Here is a 19,210-nt window from a genome sequence, read left to right on the forward strand (position 1 = left end):
CAATTACAAACCGGGTCTCTATTAATGGCCGGGTGCGCTCTTGAGCTAAGCAATTATAAGCCGGCCTCCTAATACAAGCCGGGTTACTAACATACTGAGCTGCATACTGAGCTGCTCAGGTAAAGTGACTTGATTTCACTTTGAAAACGTTGAAATGACCAGTGACCACCTGTAATTGCACTGTTTACTATTTCATACAGTACTTTGTTTCAATAAATGAACCCAGTACATTTTACTGGGTTCAAACTGACACAAAATGTTGATTTATTCATTATGATCTGTTTGAAAATTAGAAATATAGGCCTCTCTCTTATACAGGCCTCCTCCTAATAAAAGCCTGGTACCCGCTACAGTTTAAGCAAATACAAGCCCGGGTCACTATTAGAGGAATTACGGTATATATATATATATAAGGTCATCTAGATCCTTGGTTCTCAAAGTGGGGGTCCTTGAGGGGGGTCCAGGGGGTGGCCAGAAAATGGGCACATTTTATTTCTTATTTTAAATTTTATTTAATTTTAATTTGGGAATCGAAGAATGACTATTCTGATCATAGATTCCATTCTCTACTGTTATCTCTCCCCCTACAATATAGATATTGATAAATCGTATCTAACAACAGAAATCTTCTCCGATGAGACAAATTCTCATAAATAAAAACAAATCAAATAGGGGTCTGCGGGCTAATGTGCATCAATTCGGGAGTCCTTGACATGGTCAGATGTCATCTTTCAAATAACTTGAGCAGTGAGAGGTCAGAGGTCACACCCAGATGGTCCGCGGTCCAAAAGAGCATTCAGAGACCCAGTAATGTGCCGTGATGCATGAGCTGTTCTGTATCTCGTTCCCCCTCTCACACACCACCACCTCCAGCTCTGAAACATGCTCGGGGTTAACCACACCGCCTCTTCCTCATTGTCCAGAGACGGCGCTCACCGCGTGACATGACACCTAACCAGGTTTACCACATGTGGTATATTGTGGTGCACATATTGGCGAAGTAGCACCTAGAAAAACACGGTCAAAAATCTCTGTGTTAAAGGGAGCGCAATGCCACTGTTTTTGACAGAGAGAGAGAGAGCGAGAGAGAGTAGGGCAGGACGATGTGGAGAGGAAGAAATATGACGGAACACCCTATCTTAAATAATCAAATTGATGGTCAATGTCTGGACCTACAGTACATGGTAATAGTGTGACATCAAACTGAAATGCAAAATTTCACATTTTTCACATTTCAGAAATTAGTTTATGAGAAATCCAACCTAATATTTGCTTAAAAAGAAAGAAAACATTTAAATGATGAATATGGATACATCCAGACTTGAAAAGAGGTTGCCAAAAGCCTTCCTGTTTCAGAGGTTTTGGTTCCCTCCTTCCTTTCTTTTTTAGCATGCCCTCTTATCTTCCTCCTCTTCATCGTTGAATCCACTCCTCTTTCCAGCTCTTCTATTTTTTTTCTAGGACTTTGCAGAGATATATCCACCACTTATTATTAGTATTATTATTATTAGTTCTACTCACTGCCTCCGCCTCCCTCCTGGGCTGACTGACTCTTTACCTTGGTAGACGGCAGCAGCGAGCGAGGGGAGAAGGACGCCAGCAAGATCACCACCTACCCTCCCGGCGCTGTGCGCTTCGACTGCGAGATGCGAGCCATGCAGGTCAGCTGCGGCTTTCACCACTCCGGTAGGTCCCTCCCCCTCCCCACGGCCACTTCCTGTCGGCCGCTTCCCCTCGCTTCCTTTGATCCCTTCCTCTGTGGTGGCGCCTGTTCGCAAATGGCGAGGGCACTCGCGCCGATTAGCCTCTGCAGCTCTGAGAGGAGAAGAAGAGATAATTGACCAGAGAACTGGAAATGGCAGAAGAAAGACCTTTCACCCTTATGTGAGCGTTGTATGTCGAGGGAGATGTGTAATTGGTGTCATGTCTTGCTCTCTCCTCTAGTGGTACTGATGGAGAACGGAGACGTCTACACGTTTGGTTATGGCCAACATGGGCAGCTTGGTCATGGGGATGTGAACTCCAGGTAGCTACTGCTCCAAAACACCTATACATGTAGACTGACTGACTCACTCACTCACTCACTCACTCACTCACTCACTCACTCACTCACTCACTCACTCACTCACTCACTCACTCACTCACTCTCACACTCTCACACTCTCACACTCTCTCTCTCTCTCTCTCTCTCTCTCTCTCTCTCTCTCTCTCTCACACTCTCTCTCACACTCTCTCTCACACTCTCTCACACACTCTCTCACACACTCTCTCACACTCTCTCACACTCTCTCACACTCTCTCACACTCTCTCACACACTCTCACTCTCTCATACTCTCTCTCACACTCTCTCTCACACTCTCTCTCTTTACCTAACCCTAAAATAGCCATGTTACCTGGTAGGGTCCCCACAATGACAACAACATAGTTACAAAATCTTATTTGCATCACTTGTGGCGACATTTGGTCCCCACAAAGGTAGGAAAACGAGGACACACACACACACACACTCACACACATGCACACATGAATGCCTAAGCTTGTGTCCTGTCCCTGCAGGGGGTCTCCCACCCTGGTGCAGGCCCTCCCAGGCCCCAGTGTGCAGGTGACGGCAGGCAGTAACCACACTGCTGTGCTTCTAATGGACGGACAGGTGTTTACCTTCGGCAGCTTCTCGGTAAGGAAACCATTGTCCCTGATGTACCACCTGATATACCACCTGATATACCACCTGATGTACCACCTGATATACCACCTGATATACCACCTGATATACCACCTGATATACCATCTGATGTACCACCTGATATACCACCTGATATACCATCTGATGTACCACCTGATGTACCACCTGATATACCACATGTAGGATTGCTGTTTGCCAAAGTGAATCGTGCTGTTTCCAGCCATTCTCTTACATCATCTCTTACATTTAAAGACATGCGACTACAGATGGAAAACTAGCGCATTAGCTAAAATCAGGCACATTTACATTGATGTGGACACTGAAGATGTCCATTAATATGCACTGTCCCTGGGTAAAAAATAAACAAACAAACAAACAAACAGTTGTTCTTCTAATGTGCAATATTCCTGTTTCTGAAATATGATGCATCATCTCTTAAATATTGACACATTACTGCGATTGGTACTTCTTCTGAGATGCATCTTTTGCGTATAGCATTTGAGATGCGGTCGACCAGAAGGACTCGGGAGGCCTGAATGCGTCTCCTGGTGTTTTTCAGAAAGGACAGCTGGGCCGGCCCATCCTGGACATGCCCTACTGGAACGCCAAGCCGTCTCCCATGCCCAACATCGGTGCCAAGTACGGCCGAAAGGCCACCTGGATTGGCGCCAGCGGGGACCAGACCTTCCTGAGGATCGACGAGGCCCTCATCAACTCGCACGTCCTCGCCACCTCGGAGATCTTTGCCAGCAAGCACATCATAGGCCTGGTGCCCACCTCGGCGTCGGAGCCGCCGCCGTTCAAATGCCTGCTGATCAACAAGATGGATGGGAGCTGTCGGACCTTCAACGACTCGGAGCAGGAGGAGCTGCAGGGCTTTGGACTGTGTCTCGATCCCGTCTACGACGTCATATGGAGGTCAGTCCGGGGGACCGCGGTCGGTCGTCACTGGTTGCCTGGTTTTATATGCAACAGCTTTTTCCAGGTGTTTCAAATATATTTTGTAAGGGTAATAATGTGCTCTGTTGTCAAAAAGCATTAGAAAAGCAGTTTGTGCGGCTTGTGACCGGATCACAGCAGGGATGATATCCACCAGCCACAACAAACTGACTCATGTTATATCAGGGGCGTGAGAAGTCCGCGGGGAGTGGGGGTGCTGAGATATTGATCGTTTTTGATTAATTTTTTTTTTTATATATAATTTTTTTTTATATAAAATATATATATTATATAATTATACTTGTAGTTGTATTGTCTGCGAGACATCGCCACCACGCAACACGTCAAAATGCTCGCTATCTGCAAACAGCTCCACATGTCTGTCAGTCATAACCAACACTCGTTCACTAGGATACTATGATGAATTGAAAATGGGGGACCCTGATGTAAACAAGACGAAAGTCTTTCTCTGGTCTGCATCCCCTTAACAATTGTATGTATTGAGCTGTACTGTACTGTACCCATTCTGCAATCTCTTAATAAACTTTTCAATCAAACTTTTCAATCAAAACAGCTGCCCAACTCCGCGCTCTGATCGTTCTGATGCACACATCACAGCCCAGCTTACCCCATCTGGCTGTTGCGCCCTCTGTGTCACTGTCGCAACAACAATAGCTGCAGGAGCGATAATAATAATGACACACATTACCTATTCCGAAGACGGTAAAACACAGAAGGTGGTCTTGCGTTCAGGAGTGGTGGAAATAAACTCCTTCATGACAACATGAATGTCCAGTGAGTCCAGAATATCCGGATGCATATGCTGCAGCAAGTCCAGGTTATTATTATTAAAGAAATCAGAGACATTTCTTTTCTGAGACACAAGTAAACACACTCTCCACTTCAGACAGTCCTCCCTCTCTGCAATTCGTTCCCGCATACAACATCGCCGACAGATATATTCCTTTACTGCGAATTGTCCCAAAACAAAAACTATTCCAGGCCGCTATTTATTTTACCAACGGATTTCCAGTTCCGCGTTGACGCTTCCAGGCCGCGTCTATTCGAATCCCAACCGGTTCATGAGTGGCTACACGCTGTTTTAATAACACTGCATTATCGAGACAGCGCCCCTATGGATCTGGCAATGAATTCCAAGAGTAGGGTAAATCTGCAGTGCCGTTCCGCTCTATGACATTGAGTAGCGTCGGTATTCCAATGGAATAAAGGCCAAAACCACCTTGCAGTTGCAGTTACCCTCCCCGCCAGCAGGGGGTGCTGGAGCACCCGTCGCACCCCCACTTGGCGCGTCCTTGTGTTATATTGACCAGATCACAGCAGGGATGATATTATGCACCAGCCACAACAAACTGACTCATGTTCTATTGACCAGATTACAGCAGGGATGATATTATGCACCAGCCACAACAAACTGACTCATGTTCTATTGACCAGATTACAGCAGGGATGATATTATGCACCAGCCACAACAAACTGACTCATGTTCTATTGACCAGATTACAGCAGGGATGATATTATGCACCAGCCACAACAAACTGACTCAGGCTCTATTGCTTAAGTTAAATAAATTAATAATGTAATGTTGTATAATTTCAATGAATCAATGTTAAAATGCATTCACCTGAAGTCCTGTAGTTCACTGTGTTTAAGCTCATTTCAAAGTTAGTTAGTATTGTATTATGTTTATTTCCATGCGTTTACCTCACCCTGCCTCCTGTGTTGCCCATAGGTTCCTGCCTGCCTCCAGGGAGATGTGGTGCTACAATGCAGTGATAGCTGACGCCAGGGTGCCCTCAGCCACAGACCTCCAGGCTCGCTGCAGCATCCTCAGCCCAGAGCTGGCTCTGCCCTCAGGCTCTCACGCCACCACCACCCGCTCTCATGGAGCACTGCACATCCTAGGTAAACATCCCAGCAAGTCAGACAGGAGAACCTCCTGAAAGGGACGGTGCACATTTGAAAGGAACACGCCAACGTTATGGGAAATGCGCTCACTGTCTTCTCCAGGGTCAAGAGGGAAAAGTGCCTTTTTAGTTTAGCGTGCGTTTGTGTAGTGGTGGAAGACGTACACAGTTCCTTTACTTAAGTAAAAGTAGGAATACCTAGATAGAATAGCACAAACGGAAGCGGATACGGACCGCTAGCCTAGCTTAAAGCTCCGGGAGAGGTGTTTTAGGCCAACAGCCAAACAGCTGGGCTGTATCTGCTTCCATTCATTTGTGCTAAGCTAGGCTAGCTTGCAACTGAACACACAGAGAGGAAATTGGTGTCTTATCTTCTTGTCTGACTCTGGAGAAGACGGTTAAGTGCATTTCCCATAATGTTGGCGAGTTCCTTTAAATAGCAATCCGATTAGTCACAAACTGGAGTGTTTTCAGGCTCCCCGAAAAGCACTTAGACCAGTGTTGTTGAGATACTGGGAGAAGACGTGTTTACATTTGTTAACATGCCACGTGTGTGGATGTCAGCAGGGACATGAGGTATTCTAGGTTCTGTTGCTAAGCAAGCCAAGCCCCCCCCATTGACTTCCACTAGCATGCTCACCATGATGTTATGAAATGCACACATTTTCTGCTTCCAATATTTCAAACCACTGGGGCTTCTGGATGGACTGAAAGGTCTCCCAGTTTGTGACGTAATAAATGTGGACTATCCCTTTAATACATGAATACAGTATGAGTGCAAACGTAAACACAAAGTGGAAACTACAATGCAATTGTTGCAAGTATGCAAGAATTTTATAATTACGTCCCTCCGTCAAATATTATGAACCAAATGATATGGTTAGGCCGTGATTATGGGTAGTTTAATCCTAACTGGGCAAATACAACGGGGGAAATCACAGTGGAACCTCACTCCCCAGGTCAGTTGTTGGAGGAGGTGGTGGTGGTGAGTCAGTTTTTCTATTTCACAGTGAATGTCACATACCAGCAGTGAGCCGCTCCTTTCCCCTCCTTTCTCTGTCTGACTCCTACTTGAGCTTTCAAGTTCAACTGCAAATGAGTCAGAGGGAAACTGTTGTAGCACCATGTGTCTACTATCCCTCAGGGGGGTTGAAGAAATAACTCCCACACAGATATAGATTCCTATACCCAATCACGTATATCGATATATCTGGCAATCCCTTAATTGGCTCACAGTACGAGGGCTGTAGCTGGGAACAACTCGAGTCGAGTCTCTAGTGCTAACTAGGGGTGGGGGGGGAAATCGATACGTAGTAGTATCGCGATACTTTGCGTGGCGATACTGTATCGATACAGGGACGCCAAGTATCGATATTTAATTATTCATCAAAATGTCAATACCTGTAATAGTACAGTAGTCCACACACACGTGTGCATTCAGTTAAGTTGGAATATGACTGTAATACAAACAGTTCAGTTTGTCAGGTACATGCAACACAGATTACAGTGTTTACATCTGTCTGCTTGAGAAAATACCATGTTCTGCAATAAAAATGATTGAAGTGAGATGAACAGACTGAACTTTATTTTATTAGATAAAACATGTTGACAAAGTTTTACTTTGCAATTGAAAAAAGGTAATAAAAAAAAAAAAAAATGTAATCGCGATGTATTTAGTATCGCGATAGTATCGTGAGGTCTCTGGCGATTCCCACCCCTAGTGCTAACGGTGTATGTCTACCGCTGTCTCTTGACCAGGTTGTCTGGACACGCTAGCGGCCATGCAGGAGCTGAAGATGGGCGTGGCCAGCGCCGAGGAGGAGACTCAGGCCGTGATGAAGGTCTACTCCAAGGAGGACTACAGCGTCGTCAACCGCTTCGAGAGTGAGTGGACACACTGTACTGAACTGTACCCGCTGTCGAATGCAGCCCCAGTGACTCGACATACTCATGTCAGTCAGTGCTGGGGTGTCTCTTGATTGTTGGACGAATTAGATTCTTAATACAAGGTTTTGATACAACCAAAGGTGCCCTGTAACATGTAGCTCTATGATATGATAACAAACTAAATTGCATTCTTAGTATTGTATTTGAATTACATTTCCAATTTTTTTTTTCTTTTTTTTTTTTTACATTTAGTCATTTAGCTGACGCTTTTATCCAAAGCAACTTACAAGTTCTGTACGACAAGTCAGCAGGAAGGGCACAACTCTTTCAGCTGAGTAACAATGATCTATGACCTATGATGAATTGAAAATGGGGGACCCTGATGTAAACAAGTCGAAAGTCTTTCTCTGGTCTGCATGTAGCCAATTACTTAAATAGTTTCTTCACAAACATAGCCACAACACTGGTAAACAAACTACCCTCCCACTCAGGGCATTATGGGGTAGAACACATAGTAGCATACTACAAGAACCTAGGGGTCCACAAAGACGACTTCAAACTGGAAATAGTAACTACAGATGAGGTACTCAAAAAACTGAGCGCCCTCCAACCCAACAAGGCCACTGGCCATGACAACATCCCCTCCAAATTCCTCAGAGACTCAGCAGCCGCCATCACCCCAGTCATCACACACATAATAAACCTCTCCATAAAACAGGGACACGTCCCCAAGGACTTCAAAATTGCGAGAGTGACCCCTCTGCACAGAAAAGGCAGTAAATTAGACCCAGGCAACTACCGCCCTGTTTCTATCCTTACCTCCATCTCGAAAGTCATGGAAAAAATTGTATACGAACAGGTCGAAAAATACCTTGCGGAAAAAAATCTAATCTACGAATTCCAATCTGGCTTCAGAACATCCCACTCCACTGACACATGCCTTCACTATTTAAACGACCACATCAAACAAGAGGTGGACGCGGGCAAATACTGCGGCATGGTCATGCTGGACCTACAAAAGGCCTTCGACACTGTCAATCACACCATTCTGATTGACAAGCTAAAAGCAATTGGTTTTGATAGTCTATCAGTGAGCTGGATGCAATCCTACCTGGAGGGGAGAGAGCAGATGGTGGAGGTAAACGGTACCCTATCCCCCCCCTCACAGTAAACTGTGGTGTTCCACAAGGAAGCATACTAGGTCCGCTACTGTTCCTAATTTATGCAAATGACATGTCGTCAGCTTGTGACTGCAACTTGTTCCTGTTTGCGGACGACTCAGCCCTGCTGGTCTCTGACAAGAACAAGTTACAGGTTGAAAAAACCCTCAGCTCAGAACTAGGCAAAATCTGCATATGGCTCGCTGATAACAAACTATCATTACACATGGGCAAAACAGAGTCCATTCTCTTCGGTTCAAATAACAAACTCAGCAAGACCGACGGCTTCTCAGTTACAGTGGGTGACAATATTGTCACAAGGAAAGAAGATATTACCTACCTGGGTTCCATCCTAGAGGCAAATCTTTCCTGTGACAAAATGGCATCCAATGTAATAAAAAAAGTCAACCAACGAACTCGATTCTTGTACCGGATCTCCTCACTGGTAAACAAGAATACCCTGAAGACTCTAGCAGGAGCACTCATTCAAGGGTACTACGACTATGCTTGCACCTCATGGTACCAAAGCACCTCAAAGGCGCTAAAAACAAAATTACAAACATCTCAAAACAAACTGGTCAGACTACTGCTTGACCTTACTCCTAGAACCCACCTCACCCCTGCCCACTTTGACAACCTAGGATGGCTTAGAGTAGACGACAGAGTACAGCAACTTGCAATGGGCCTGGTCTACAAGATACACTACACGACCAAGGTACCCATGTACATGACAAAATACTTCCCAAAGGTCAGTGAATACCACGATCACAACACCAGAGGGAGCTCCACAAATCATGTTAAACCCAGATTCGGCTCAAACAAGGGACTAAACACGTTTCGCAATTATGCCACATCAATGTGAAACGCCCTACCCAAAGCTGTAAAGGAATGTGAATCACTACCCACTTTCAAAAACACTCTCAAAAAACACCTAAGGGAGACTGCAACTCGAAACTGGCCCCTGTAAATGTCCGAACACAACCCCCTCCAATGTACAGTAAATTGCCAAGTATGGTCTTGTCAATAATCCAATGTACAGTGTTGTTTGTACAGTTGTACAGTGTCCCGTCCCGTCCCCCCCCCACTCCTACCCAACCCCCCCCCCCCCAACCACCTCCAATGTACAGTCCCCCCCCACCCCCACCTACCCAATCCAATGTACAGTTTCTACGCCTAATGTATATACTCCTTTCTTTCTGGACTCTTTTTGTATCACAAACAGTACTGTAATTGCAAATCTGGTATGTCATAAATGTATAGATGTAGCAGTACTGTCTATCTGTATGTCATGTATGTCATATATGTTACGATGAATTGAAAATGGGGGACCCTGATGTAAACAAGACGAAAGTCTTTCTCTGGTCTGCATCCCCTTAACAATTGTATGTATTGAGCTGTACTGTACTGTACCCATTCTGCAATCTGTTAATAAAGTTTTCATTCATTCATTCATTCATCCCCTTAACAATTGTGTGTATTGAGCCGTACTGTATTGTACCCATTCTGCAATCTGTTAATAAAATGTTCAATCAATCAATCAATCAAACAGTGCTGAAATTTGGGTACTGCAGTATTGAGTGCACAGACATAAGACGTATTAGTATAGTAGGAGTGCGTGGTAGGACAGTAAGAAAGTTAGTGTTTATTTTAAATTTCTTTTTTAAATTTCATTTCAGATATTGATTGAAGAAGTGTTGTTAGAATTAGCTTGAACTCGATCACAATACAGAAGTAAATTAACCCAATTCTCCTGAAAATTCCAATTCCTCCTTTATACCCTCACAAATAACGAGGCTTTTAGTGGCTGGAGGCTGACTTGTTCCTGGGTGTGGTTCCCCCCCAGGTCACGGCGGCGGCTGGGGCTACTCTGCCCACTCCGTGGAGGCCATCCGCTTCTGTGCCGACGCAGACATCCTACTGGGTGGCCTGGGCCTGTTCGGGGGCAGAGGGGAGTACACCGCCAAGATCAAGGTGAGCTGTCGCGGTACGCGCCGCGCGTCCACTGTTACCGTACAGTGCCGCCTAGGAGTGGGAATCAACAGAGCGATACCATATTATCACCATACCAGAGTCCTGATATTGTAATATTGCCAGATGTTGCGTTTTATTACCTTTAAACAATTTTTTTACCGCAAATTGTGTCCTCAATGGAAATATTACAACTGCAATACAAATATATATATAGCATAGTAAATGTATTGTATTGTAATTCATTTGTGTATATTTTTAATCTACATCTATTTTGATTTAAAAACTGGGCTGCCATTATTGTTAGTATTATATCGGTAATAGTCCTGTGATTTATAGTGGATTTCTACTGTTAATGTTTGTGTGTAATGTCAAAAATAAAAATAAAAAAACATTTGTTCAAAAAAAATATATATATATAAATATATAAACATCATGTTTTTATCTAATAAGAACGTTTTCAGTCTGTTCACCTCACTCCAATTTTTTTTATTGAGCAGCAAAAAAATATATATATATATTGATACTTGGCGTCAATGTATCGATATATCGGCATGCAAATCCCCCCCCCCCCCCCCCACCCCCCTAGTACCTTCACTTATTTCAGCCAATATTCATCAAATGACATAATGTTTATCACTCATCCATTCCTGTCGTGCTTATTTTAAGCTGTTAGTCGTAGGGGGTATTATGATGCATGCTATTAGGTTAGTCTATGAGCGCGTGGTTAACGTTGACCGTTGGCTGTGGCTGTGCAGCTGTTCGAGCTGGGGCCTGACGGGGGCGACCACGAGACGGACGGGGACCTGCTGGCCGAGACGGACGTGTTGGCCTACGACTGCGCTGCCAGGTACAGCTGCTTTATCATCATCATAAACCCTCCGTATAATAAAAGATCTTTCAATAACTGCACTTTGTACACACACACTACCCCCTCCCTCCCTCCCTCGCGGGAGGCAGACGGGTGATCAAATAGATAAAGAAGAGTGTGATGCTGCTGCTGCTGTTTGACAGTGCGTGCACGTACCCACTTCCTGTCTCTAGGGAGAAGTATGCCATGATGTTTGATGAGCCGGTCCTCCTTCAGCTGGGCTGGTGGTACGTGGCCTGGGCCCGGGTGTCCGGCCCCAGCAGTGACTGTGGCTCCCACGGACAGGCCACCATCACCACTGATGATGGGTAAAGATGCATCTGGATACAAGCCTAACTTTGTTATAATATTTTTGCCATATCAAAAAAAATCTGTTTTCTTTGTTTAATTGTCTTTGAAATTGAGGTAGTAATTAGCAGTTTTTCTTAATTATTATTATTAGGGATGTCCGATATTATCGGTATCTGTTTTTTTTTTTTTTTTTTTTTTTTTTTTTTTTTTAATACACATCTATTAAAACTTTATTTACCCAGGCAAGCAAGTAAGAACAAATTCTGATTTTATTTATTGTCAAAAGTATGCATAATGTTGTGTTAATTCCACAACAAGAGATATGTAACGTTAATTACCTGAAATTATTCCTTTTTGGGGGGGGGGGGGGGACCCCGCATATATCGGTATCGGTTGATATCGGTATAGGAAATTAAGAGTTGACCAATATCGGTATATCGGATATCGGTAAAAAAAAGCCAATATCGAACATCCCTAATTATTATTATTATTTTCTTCAAGTGTGGTGTTTCAGTTCAAGAGCTCCAAAAAGTCGAACAACGGTACGGACGTTAACGCCGGCCAAATACCTCAGCTACTGTACAGGCAAGTATTCTTCTGTTGACCCCGTTACACATCTTGTGTTTACAACCACAGATCTGAGACCAGATTAGTCTGCAGGCTACTAAAATAAATGTCTTTTGACCGATATATATATCGTTTCCCCACATATTTTCAACAACAGGCTTCCGTCAAACGATGGCAACGCGTCGAAAGGGAAACAGCAGACTAGCGAACCGGTCCATATCCTGAAGCGCTCGTTCGCTCGCACGGTCTCTGTGGTGAGTGCTGTTGTCTCTGGGCTCTGTCTCTCCTCTCTTTCTTCTCTCTCTCCTCTGTCTCTTCTCTGTCTCTCTCTCTTTCCTATGTCTCTCCTCTCTCTCCGCTGTCTCTCCTCTGTCTCTCCTCTCTCTCTTCTCTCTCTCCTCTGTCTCTTCTCTGTCTCTCCTCTCTCTCTCTGTCTCTTCTCTGTCTCTCCTCTGTCTCTTCTCTGTCTCTCTCTCTTCTCTCTCTCCTCTGTCTCTTCTCTGTCTCTCCTCTCTCCTCTCTCTCTCCTCTGTCTCTTCTCTGTCTCTCTCTTTCCTATGTCTCTCCTCTGTCTCTTCTGTCTCTCTCTTTCCTATGTCTCTCCTCTCTCCTCTGTCTCTCCTCTGTCTCTCCTCTGTCTCTCTCTTTCCTATGTCTCTCCTCTCTCTCCTATGTCTCCTCTCTCTCCTCTGTCTCTCCTCTGTCTCTTCTCTGTCTCTCCTCTGTCTCTCCTCTCTCTCTCCTCTGTCTCTTCTCTGTCTCTCTCTCTTTCCTATGTCTCTCCTCTGTCTCTCCGTCTCTCCTCTCTCCCTCCTCTGTCTTTTCTCTGTCTCTTCTGTCTCTCTCTCTCCTCTGTCTCTCCTCTCTCTCCTCTCTCTCTCCCTCCTCTGTCTCTCCTCTGTCTCTCTCTTCTCTGTCTCTCCTCTCTCTCTTCTCTGTCTCTCCTCTCTCCCTCCTCTGTCTCTCCTCTGTCTCTTCTCTGTCTCTCTCTCTCCTCTCTCTCCTCTGTCTCTTCTCTGTCTCTCTCTCCTCTCTCTCTCCTCTCTCTCTCCTCTCTCTTCCCTCTCCGTGCGCGCTACAGTGCTCCAGCTGTTTTGATTCAGTAGAGTTACTGTGATCCAGTCAGTGTGGTCAAGATGTCTCTTGAAATATATTTTTAGCACAAATTGGACATTATGTCACAATAATGAGACAGGTACTTACTTTCTGGGAGTGTCTTCCAGCGGCTGTTTTCTGGGTGTCGGTTGCTGCAAAACTTTCCGTGTTGTTTGAGATGAATGTCCCTCCCTTGGCCCACTGTGTTAATTCTGAATGACTTTTCTAATTTGGTGTTGTGTCACTTATGGAAAACACACACCCTTCTTGTTGGGCTGACGGGAGCAAAGAAGCCGATAGCTATAGCGCTGGAAACAGGGCATGGATTTTGATGTATTTTGGACATTGTGTATTTGGAGCTTTCGACAGCTTATGTAGTCTTTCTTTTTAATTATTATTTATTTTTTAAGTGATTTATTTTATTTTTATTTCTTTTACAATTAAAATAAAACTGATCACAAAAACATCAGGTTTCTCCCCCCCCCCCCCCCCCCCTCTCCCTTGCAGGAGTGCTTCGAGTCACTGCTGAGCATCCTCCATTGGAGCTGGAGCACACTGGTGCTCGGTGTGGAGGAGCTCCGCGGGCTGAAGGGCTTCCAGTACACCGCCACGCTGCTGGACCTGGAGAGGCTGCGCTTCGTGGGCACGTGCTGCCTCCGCCTGCTCAGGGTCTACATCTGTGAGATCTTCCCCATCTCAGGTAGGAGTGCCACTCCCTGGCTTCCGCAAGTACGTCGACAAGGACCGTTCCACCCCGGGGCCGACTGCTCTGGCTCTGGCTCAGCCGCCACGCAGAGACATGATACTCATCATTCGCAAAAAATGGGTGAGGATTAGTGATTGGCCAACACACTCGCAGGGACGTTTGAAAACTCCCGGTTTTCAAACCTGATTGTTACCCCATGAGTATTACGTACTGTGGAGCTTTAGTAGCTCAAGGCTGTTATTCAATATGAAATAGGAATATACAATCGTGGATTTGCTGTTATTAAGATCAAAGATCTCTTTCCTGATTGCGTACCCTTACCTGGCTACATAAGCACAAATACTCAATTTAGATTGGGGTAAAAGATGGTCTATGTTTTAGGTTAAAATACATTTTTAAGACCCTGTTGTTATTTAATTCACGATCAGATAATAAACCAAACTATATACAGTAAAGACATTTCTTGTTTTAGAGTAACTGACATTTAACTACGCTGTTTGTGATTGAATCATGTGAATCAGTCAGTCGGTGAGTTGTTCCCTGCTTCCTCATCTCTCTCTCTCTCTCTCTCTCTGTCTCTCTGTCTCTCTCTGTCTCTCTCTGTCTCTCTCTCTCTGTCTCTCTCTCTCTGTGTCTCTCTGTCTCTCTCTCTCTCTCTCTCTCTCTCTCTCTCTCTCTCTCTCTCTCTCTCTCTCTCTCTCTCTCTCTCTGTCTCTGTCTCTGTCTCTCTCTGGGTTGCAGCCAGCACCAAGGCCGTGGTGGAGGAGTCCAGCAAGCTGGCGGAGTGCGTGGGCAAGACGCGCAGCCTGCTGAAGAAGATCCTGTCGGAGGGCATGGACAACTGCCTGACCAAGCTGGACAACGACCCCGAGGGCTACCTGTCCCAGCCGCTCACCCTGCTGGAGGCCGTGCTGCAGGAGTGCCACAACACCTTCACCGCCTGCTTCCACTCCTTCTACCCCACGCCCGCGCTGCAGTGGGCCTGCCTCTGTGACCTGCTCAACTGCCTGGACCAGGTCAGACCGACGGGACGGAAGCCCTCTAGCTAGCTGGTTTGGGAGTACCCTGGGGTGTAGTTGTTGGGAGAGCAGACCTCTTAACTATACTAAGGGTGCTTTCTCACTCACTCTTCGGGGTCGAATCAGCAGCGGGTCGAACCAGAAAAGGGTGTGTCTGTCTGAGTGAGAACACTCCCCCCCCCATCCCCGCCCCCCGCTGATTCGTCCCCGGGGGCGCTGAACCTGGACCGGTGAAATAGGTGGTTTCGGGTGCGGGCCAGTGGGAGCGGGGGGCGTGACACACACAACATCGTTACTGTAATATGCTTTCTGGCAATTTTGTTTGCCATGCTATGTCTTGGTTTCTTGTTCGAATGCATTTATTTCTATTAGACCAGTGGTGCCCAACCAGTCGGCCGTGGTCGACCAGTAGATCAATGACATGCAATGTAATTGCCACGAGCGATGGGATGTTAGCTGCTGAACAGGCTAAGCTAACTAGCGTTAGCCGTTAGCTTAGCGTTTAGCTGCTAGCCACAATGCTATACTGTTATACTGGCATATTCCATTCACGTTAGCATGTAAGCTAACAAAACGGCGCCGATTAGACTAAACTCCGCTTTTGGTGTTCAATTGTGTTGATGTAGTTTTGCTTCATCAACAAATGAGAGGCAGAACACACAGTGAATGTACCCGTTTTGTTTATTGCACGTTCTTTGCTGAAAAATAAGTGCTACAGTGGCTATACTAGACTAGTAATAGGCTAAGCTAACTAGCTAACTCTGACCCGGAATGAGGACGGTACGGAATGGAACGGACCCGAATAGTGAGTGAGAAAGGCCCCTTATACTACTAACTAGTATATGTCTATACTACTATGCACTCTGACTTGTTTGTAAACAATTTGTAAGTAAAAAAAAATAATTAAAAATAAGCTAAATTACTATACACAGTATGTAAAAATGTAATGTATATTCCTTCTTGATGTTTTATTTGTCCATAGTTTGAAAGTGAGTGGCATTGCTTGAGATGTGTGAAAGATTAGTTCAGGTTGGGGGTGGGCGATATACAACACCAGTAAATATGGATACACTGGTAGACATTTGTTGTGTTTACTGTTTACATACTTATTGTCGATCACATTAATATATATATAGATATATAATATATATACAAGGATATACCATGATATTTTTCTACATTATGATATGAGTTTTAGGCCAGATTTGGCCACCTCTTGTTCAGAATGCCACCGAATCGGGGAAAGAACCCTCTATAAGGAACAATTTTGCCCTTTGTCGCCAATTAATAAGCGACAAACTTTTACAATGTGAGAACAATGGTAGTCTGTTACTGTGCAACAAATATGTTCTTTTAAATGCCTGTAAACTGAATTTTGGGGGATTTTTGCCCCGACCATTTCCTCCTCTGCTTAGAACGCAGCGGGATGCTACAGAACTAACCCCCCCTCTTCCAGTGCGTCAGGCCCCCCCACTCATCGCTCTCCCCTCTGCGTCGCAGGACATCGCCGAGGCCAACTTCCGCACGTCGAGCAGCCGCCTCCTGGCGGCGGTGATGTCGGCCCTTTGCAACACGTCGGTCAAGCTGACGTCCATCCTGCCCATCGCCTACGATGGCGAGGTGCTGCTGCGCTCGCTGGTCAAGCAGGTCAGCACGGAGAATGACTCGGCCCTCGCTCACCGCTTCCCCCTGCTGGTGGCCCACATGGAGAAACTCAGCCACGTGAGTAGCCGCCGGCGCTCTCTCTCCCCGCGCTTCACATCACGTCGGGTGTCGCGGCTCCTCGACGGGGAGGACGCGCCCGAGGTCTGGGGCGGTGGTTCTCACCCTGGGGGGGGGGGTCAGGACACCCGATGGGGGTCGCGAGATGATTTGGGGGGTGGGGTTGTGAAATTATATACAAATACGTCATGTATGTTTGTGATCTTTAGTGTAGATGCTTTTATCTTGCAAAGTAATATTTAGAGTCTAAAGTCCTTGTCCAATCAGGAATCAAGTTAAATGGCTTAAAAATCTTGAAATGTTCAACATTTTGTCCATGCTTGACTATGAAGGGCGGTCACGAACAGGCATCCCTCTGGTTTTAGGGGTCGCGAACAGGCATCCCTCTGGTTTTAGGGGTCGCGAACAGGCATCCCTCTGGTTTTAGGGGTCGTGAACAGGCATCCCTCTGGTTTTAGGGGTCGTGAACAGGCATCCCTCTGGTTTTAGGGGTCATGGACAGGCATCCCTCTGGTTTTAGGGGTCGTGAACAGGCATCCATCTGGTTTCAGGGGTCGTGAACAGGCATCCATCTGGTTTCAGGGGTCGTGCACAGGCATCCATCTGGTTTCAAGGGACGTGAACAGGCATCCATCTGGTTTTAGGGGTCGTGAACAGGCATCCATCTGGTTTTAGGGGTCATGAACAGGCATCCATCTGGTTTCAGGGGTCGTGAACAGGCATCCCTCTGGTTTCAGGGGTCGTGAACAGGCATCCATCTGGTTTTAGGGGTTGTGAACAGGCATTCCTCTGATTTTAGAGGTTGTGAACAGGCATCCCTCTGTTTCTAGGGCTTTGGAACAGGCATCCCTCTGTTTCTAGGGCTCGTGAACAGGCATCCCTTTGATTTTAGGGGTCGTGAACAGGCATCCCTCTGGTTTTAGGGGTCGTGAACAGTCATCCATTTTTTAGGGGTCACGAACAGGCATCCCTCTGGTTCTAGGGGTTGTGACCAAAACCACTGGTCTCGGGAATGTTTTAGGCATTTCATGCAACATTTTGTCTGAGGGAAGCTACGGTTGTGATTGGTGGATCAAGAAAAGAGGGCAGCGTTGGAGATAGGTCAGTTGTATTACTGAGGGGCGAGTTTAAGAGCTGCAGTGAGATCACATTCTCCTTTCCTTCCCTCTTGCCGTGCAGACGGAGGAGAACCTGATGGGCATGACCAGCTTCCGGGAGGTCCTGGAGAAGATGCTGGTGATCGTGGTGCTGCCGGTGAGGAAGAGCCTGAGGAAGGAGGTGGAGCTGTTCTCTCCTCACCTTGTGTCCAACACCTGCGGCCTGCTGGCCTCCATCGTCTCTGAGCTCACCGCCTCCGCGCTGGGCTCTGAGGTAAGCTGCCGCTATGAGCATATGAGCAATCAAACACACACGCACTACGGCTGAGCCCAAACATTCGGACCGTCATTCGTTACGTTGGCGTTCGAATCTTGATTAATGGGTTTGAACCTCCGCTTTTTAATATTCTTTTATTTTTTCAATTTTCGTTTTCAATTTTTTATTTATTTTACACAAAAAATATATATCAGAATGTGATATATATCAGAATATCACAGTACTATGTTGTGTTTACAATAATTCAAAAGTCACGCGTGAACACAGACACAACAACAACACAGTCTAGACCAGTGGTTCCCAAAGTCGGGGTCGCGACCCAAAGGTGGGCCGCGAGCAGCCACGGATGGGCCGCGAGATGATTTAAAAAAAAAACAAAAAAAATAAAAAAAAAATAAAAAAAAAAACATTTTTTTAATTTTTAATTTTTTAATTTTTAATTTTTTAATTTTTATTTTTTTTGTCAGGCCACTGAACTTAGAAGCAGGCCAGGACAGTGTTTCTAGTTGTATTCTAAAATTCTATTATATTGTATTCTAAAATGTGACTATATGGTTTTATATTAACTTAATAAATAAACAAAAACTAAAAATCTACTTATTTCAACGAACATTTCAAACTAAATAACAGATTATGCACATAAAACGCTGAAAACAACCGAAGCAACAATAGTATTTTAATGAGGCTATTATTATTATCATTATTATTTTGCAACAAGTTAGCCCTCTCATAAATAGCACATATAAATGAATAACTAACTTGAACTAACTTAATAGGATTGAAGTGATATTTGGCTTAAAAAATCGGTCGCCTGACAAAAAAAAAAAAAAAAAAGCCAGACGATGTGCATTGGGCCGCGGCTCTCTGACGCCTTATTTTCTGGGCCCCGGCCTGAAAAGTTTGGGAACCCCTGGTCTAGACTACCGACTCCCCGTCAAAAAAGAGAGTTGAGTGACTTGCACTCACCCGTCTTATTTCATGATACAACGTTTCCGAACCGAC

At 45.3% G+C, this 19,210-nt stretch overlaps 1 protein-coding gene across 24 annotated transcripts in view; it reads left to right on the forward strand.

The window, feature by feature from the left end:
• mycbp2 (MYC binding protein 2) overlaps positions 1-19,210 on the forward strand; it is a 253,033-nt gene that overhangs the window by 125,013 nt on the left and 108,810 nt on the right. For 14 of the 24 annotated variants that reach the window (XM_084309692.1, XM_084309674.1, XM_084309685.1 and 11 more), the window contains 15 exons: positions 1,567-1,686; positions 1,945-2,026; positions 2,558-2,675; positions 3,244-3,602; positions 5,374-5,546; positions 7,307-7,432; positions 10,439-10,566; positions 11,322-11,413; positions 11,608-11,742; positions 12,227-12,310; positions 12,450-12,546; positions 13,895-14,213; positions 14,835-15,109; positions 16,613-16,834; positions 18,014-18,205. In XM_084309692.1, the coding sequence (XP_084165818.1) occupies positions 1,567-1,686; positions 1,945-2,026; positions 2,558-2,675; positions 3,244-3,602; positions 5,374-5,546; positions 7,307-7,432; positions 10,439-10,566; positions 11,322-11,413; positions 11,608-11,742; positions 12,227-12,310; positions 12,450-12,546; positions 13,895-14,213; positions 14,835-15,109; positions 16,613-16,834; positions 18,014-18,205 (2,522 nt within the window). The remainder of the gene's footprint in view (positions 1-1,566; positions 1,687-1,944; positions 2,027-2,557; positions 2,676-3,243; positions 3,603-5,373; positions 5,547-7,306; positions 7,433-10,438; positions 10,567-11,321; positions 11,414-11,607; positions 11,743-12,226; positions 12,311-12,449; positions 12,547-13,894; positions 14,214-14,834; positions 15,110-16,612; positions 16,835-18,013; positions 18,206-19,210) is intronic. The other 10 variants (XM_084309678.1, XM_084309680.1, XM_084309688.1 and 7 more) reach the window with 1 other exon arrangement.

Source organism: Notolepis coatsorum (genome assembly GCF_963971535.1).
Source record: "Notolepis coatsorum genome assembly, chromosome: 3".
NCBI lineage: Eukaryota > Metazoa > Chordata > Actinopteri > Aulopiformes > Paralepididae > Notolepis > Notolepis coatsorum.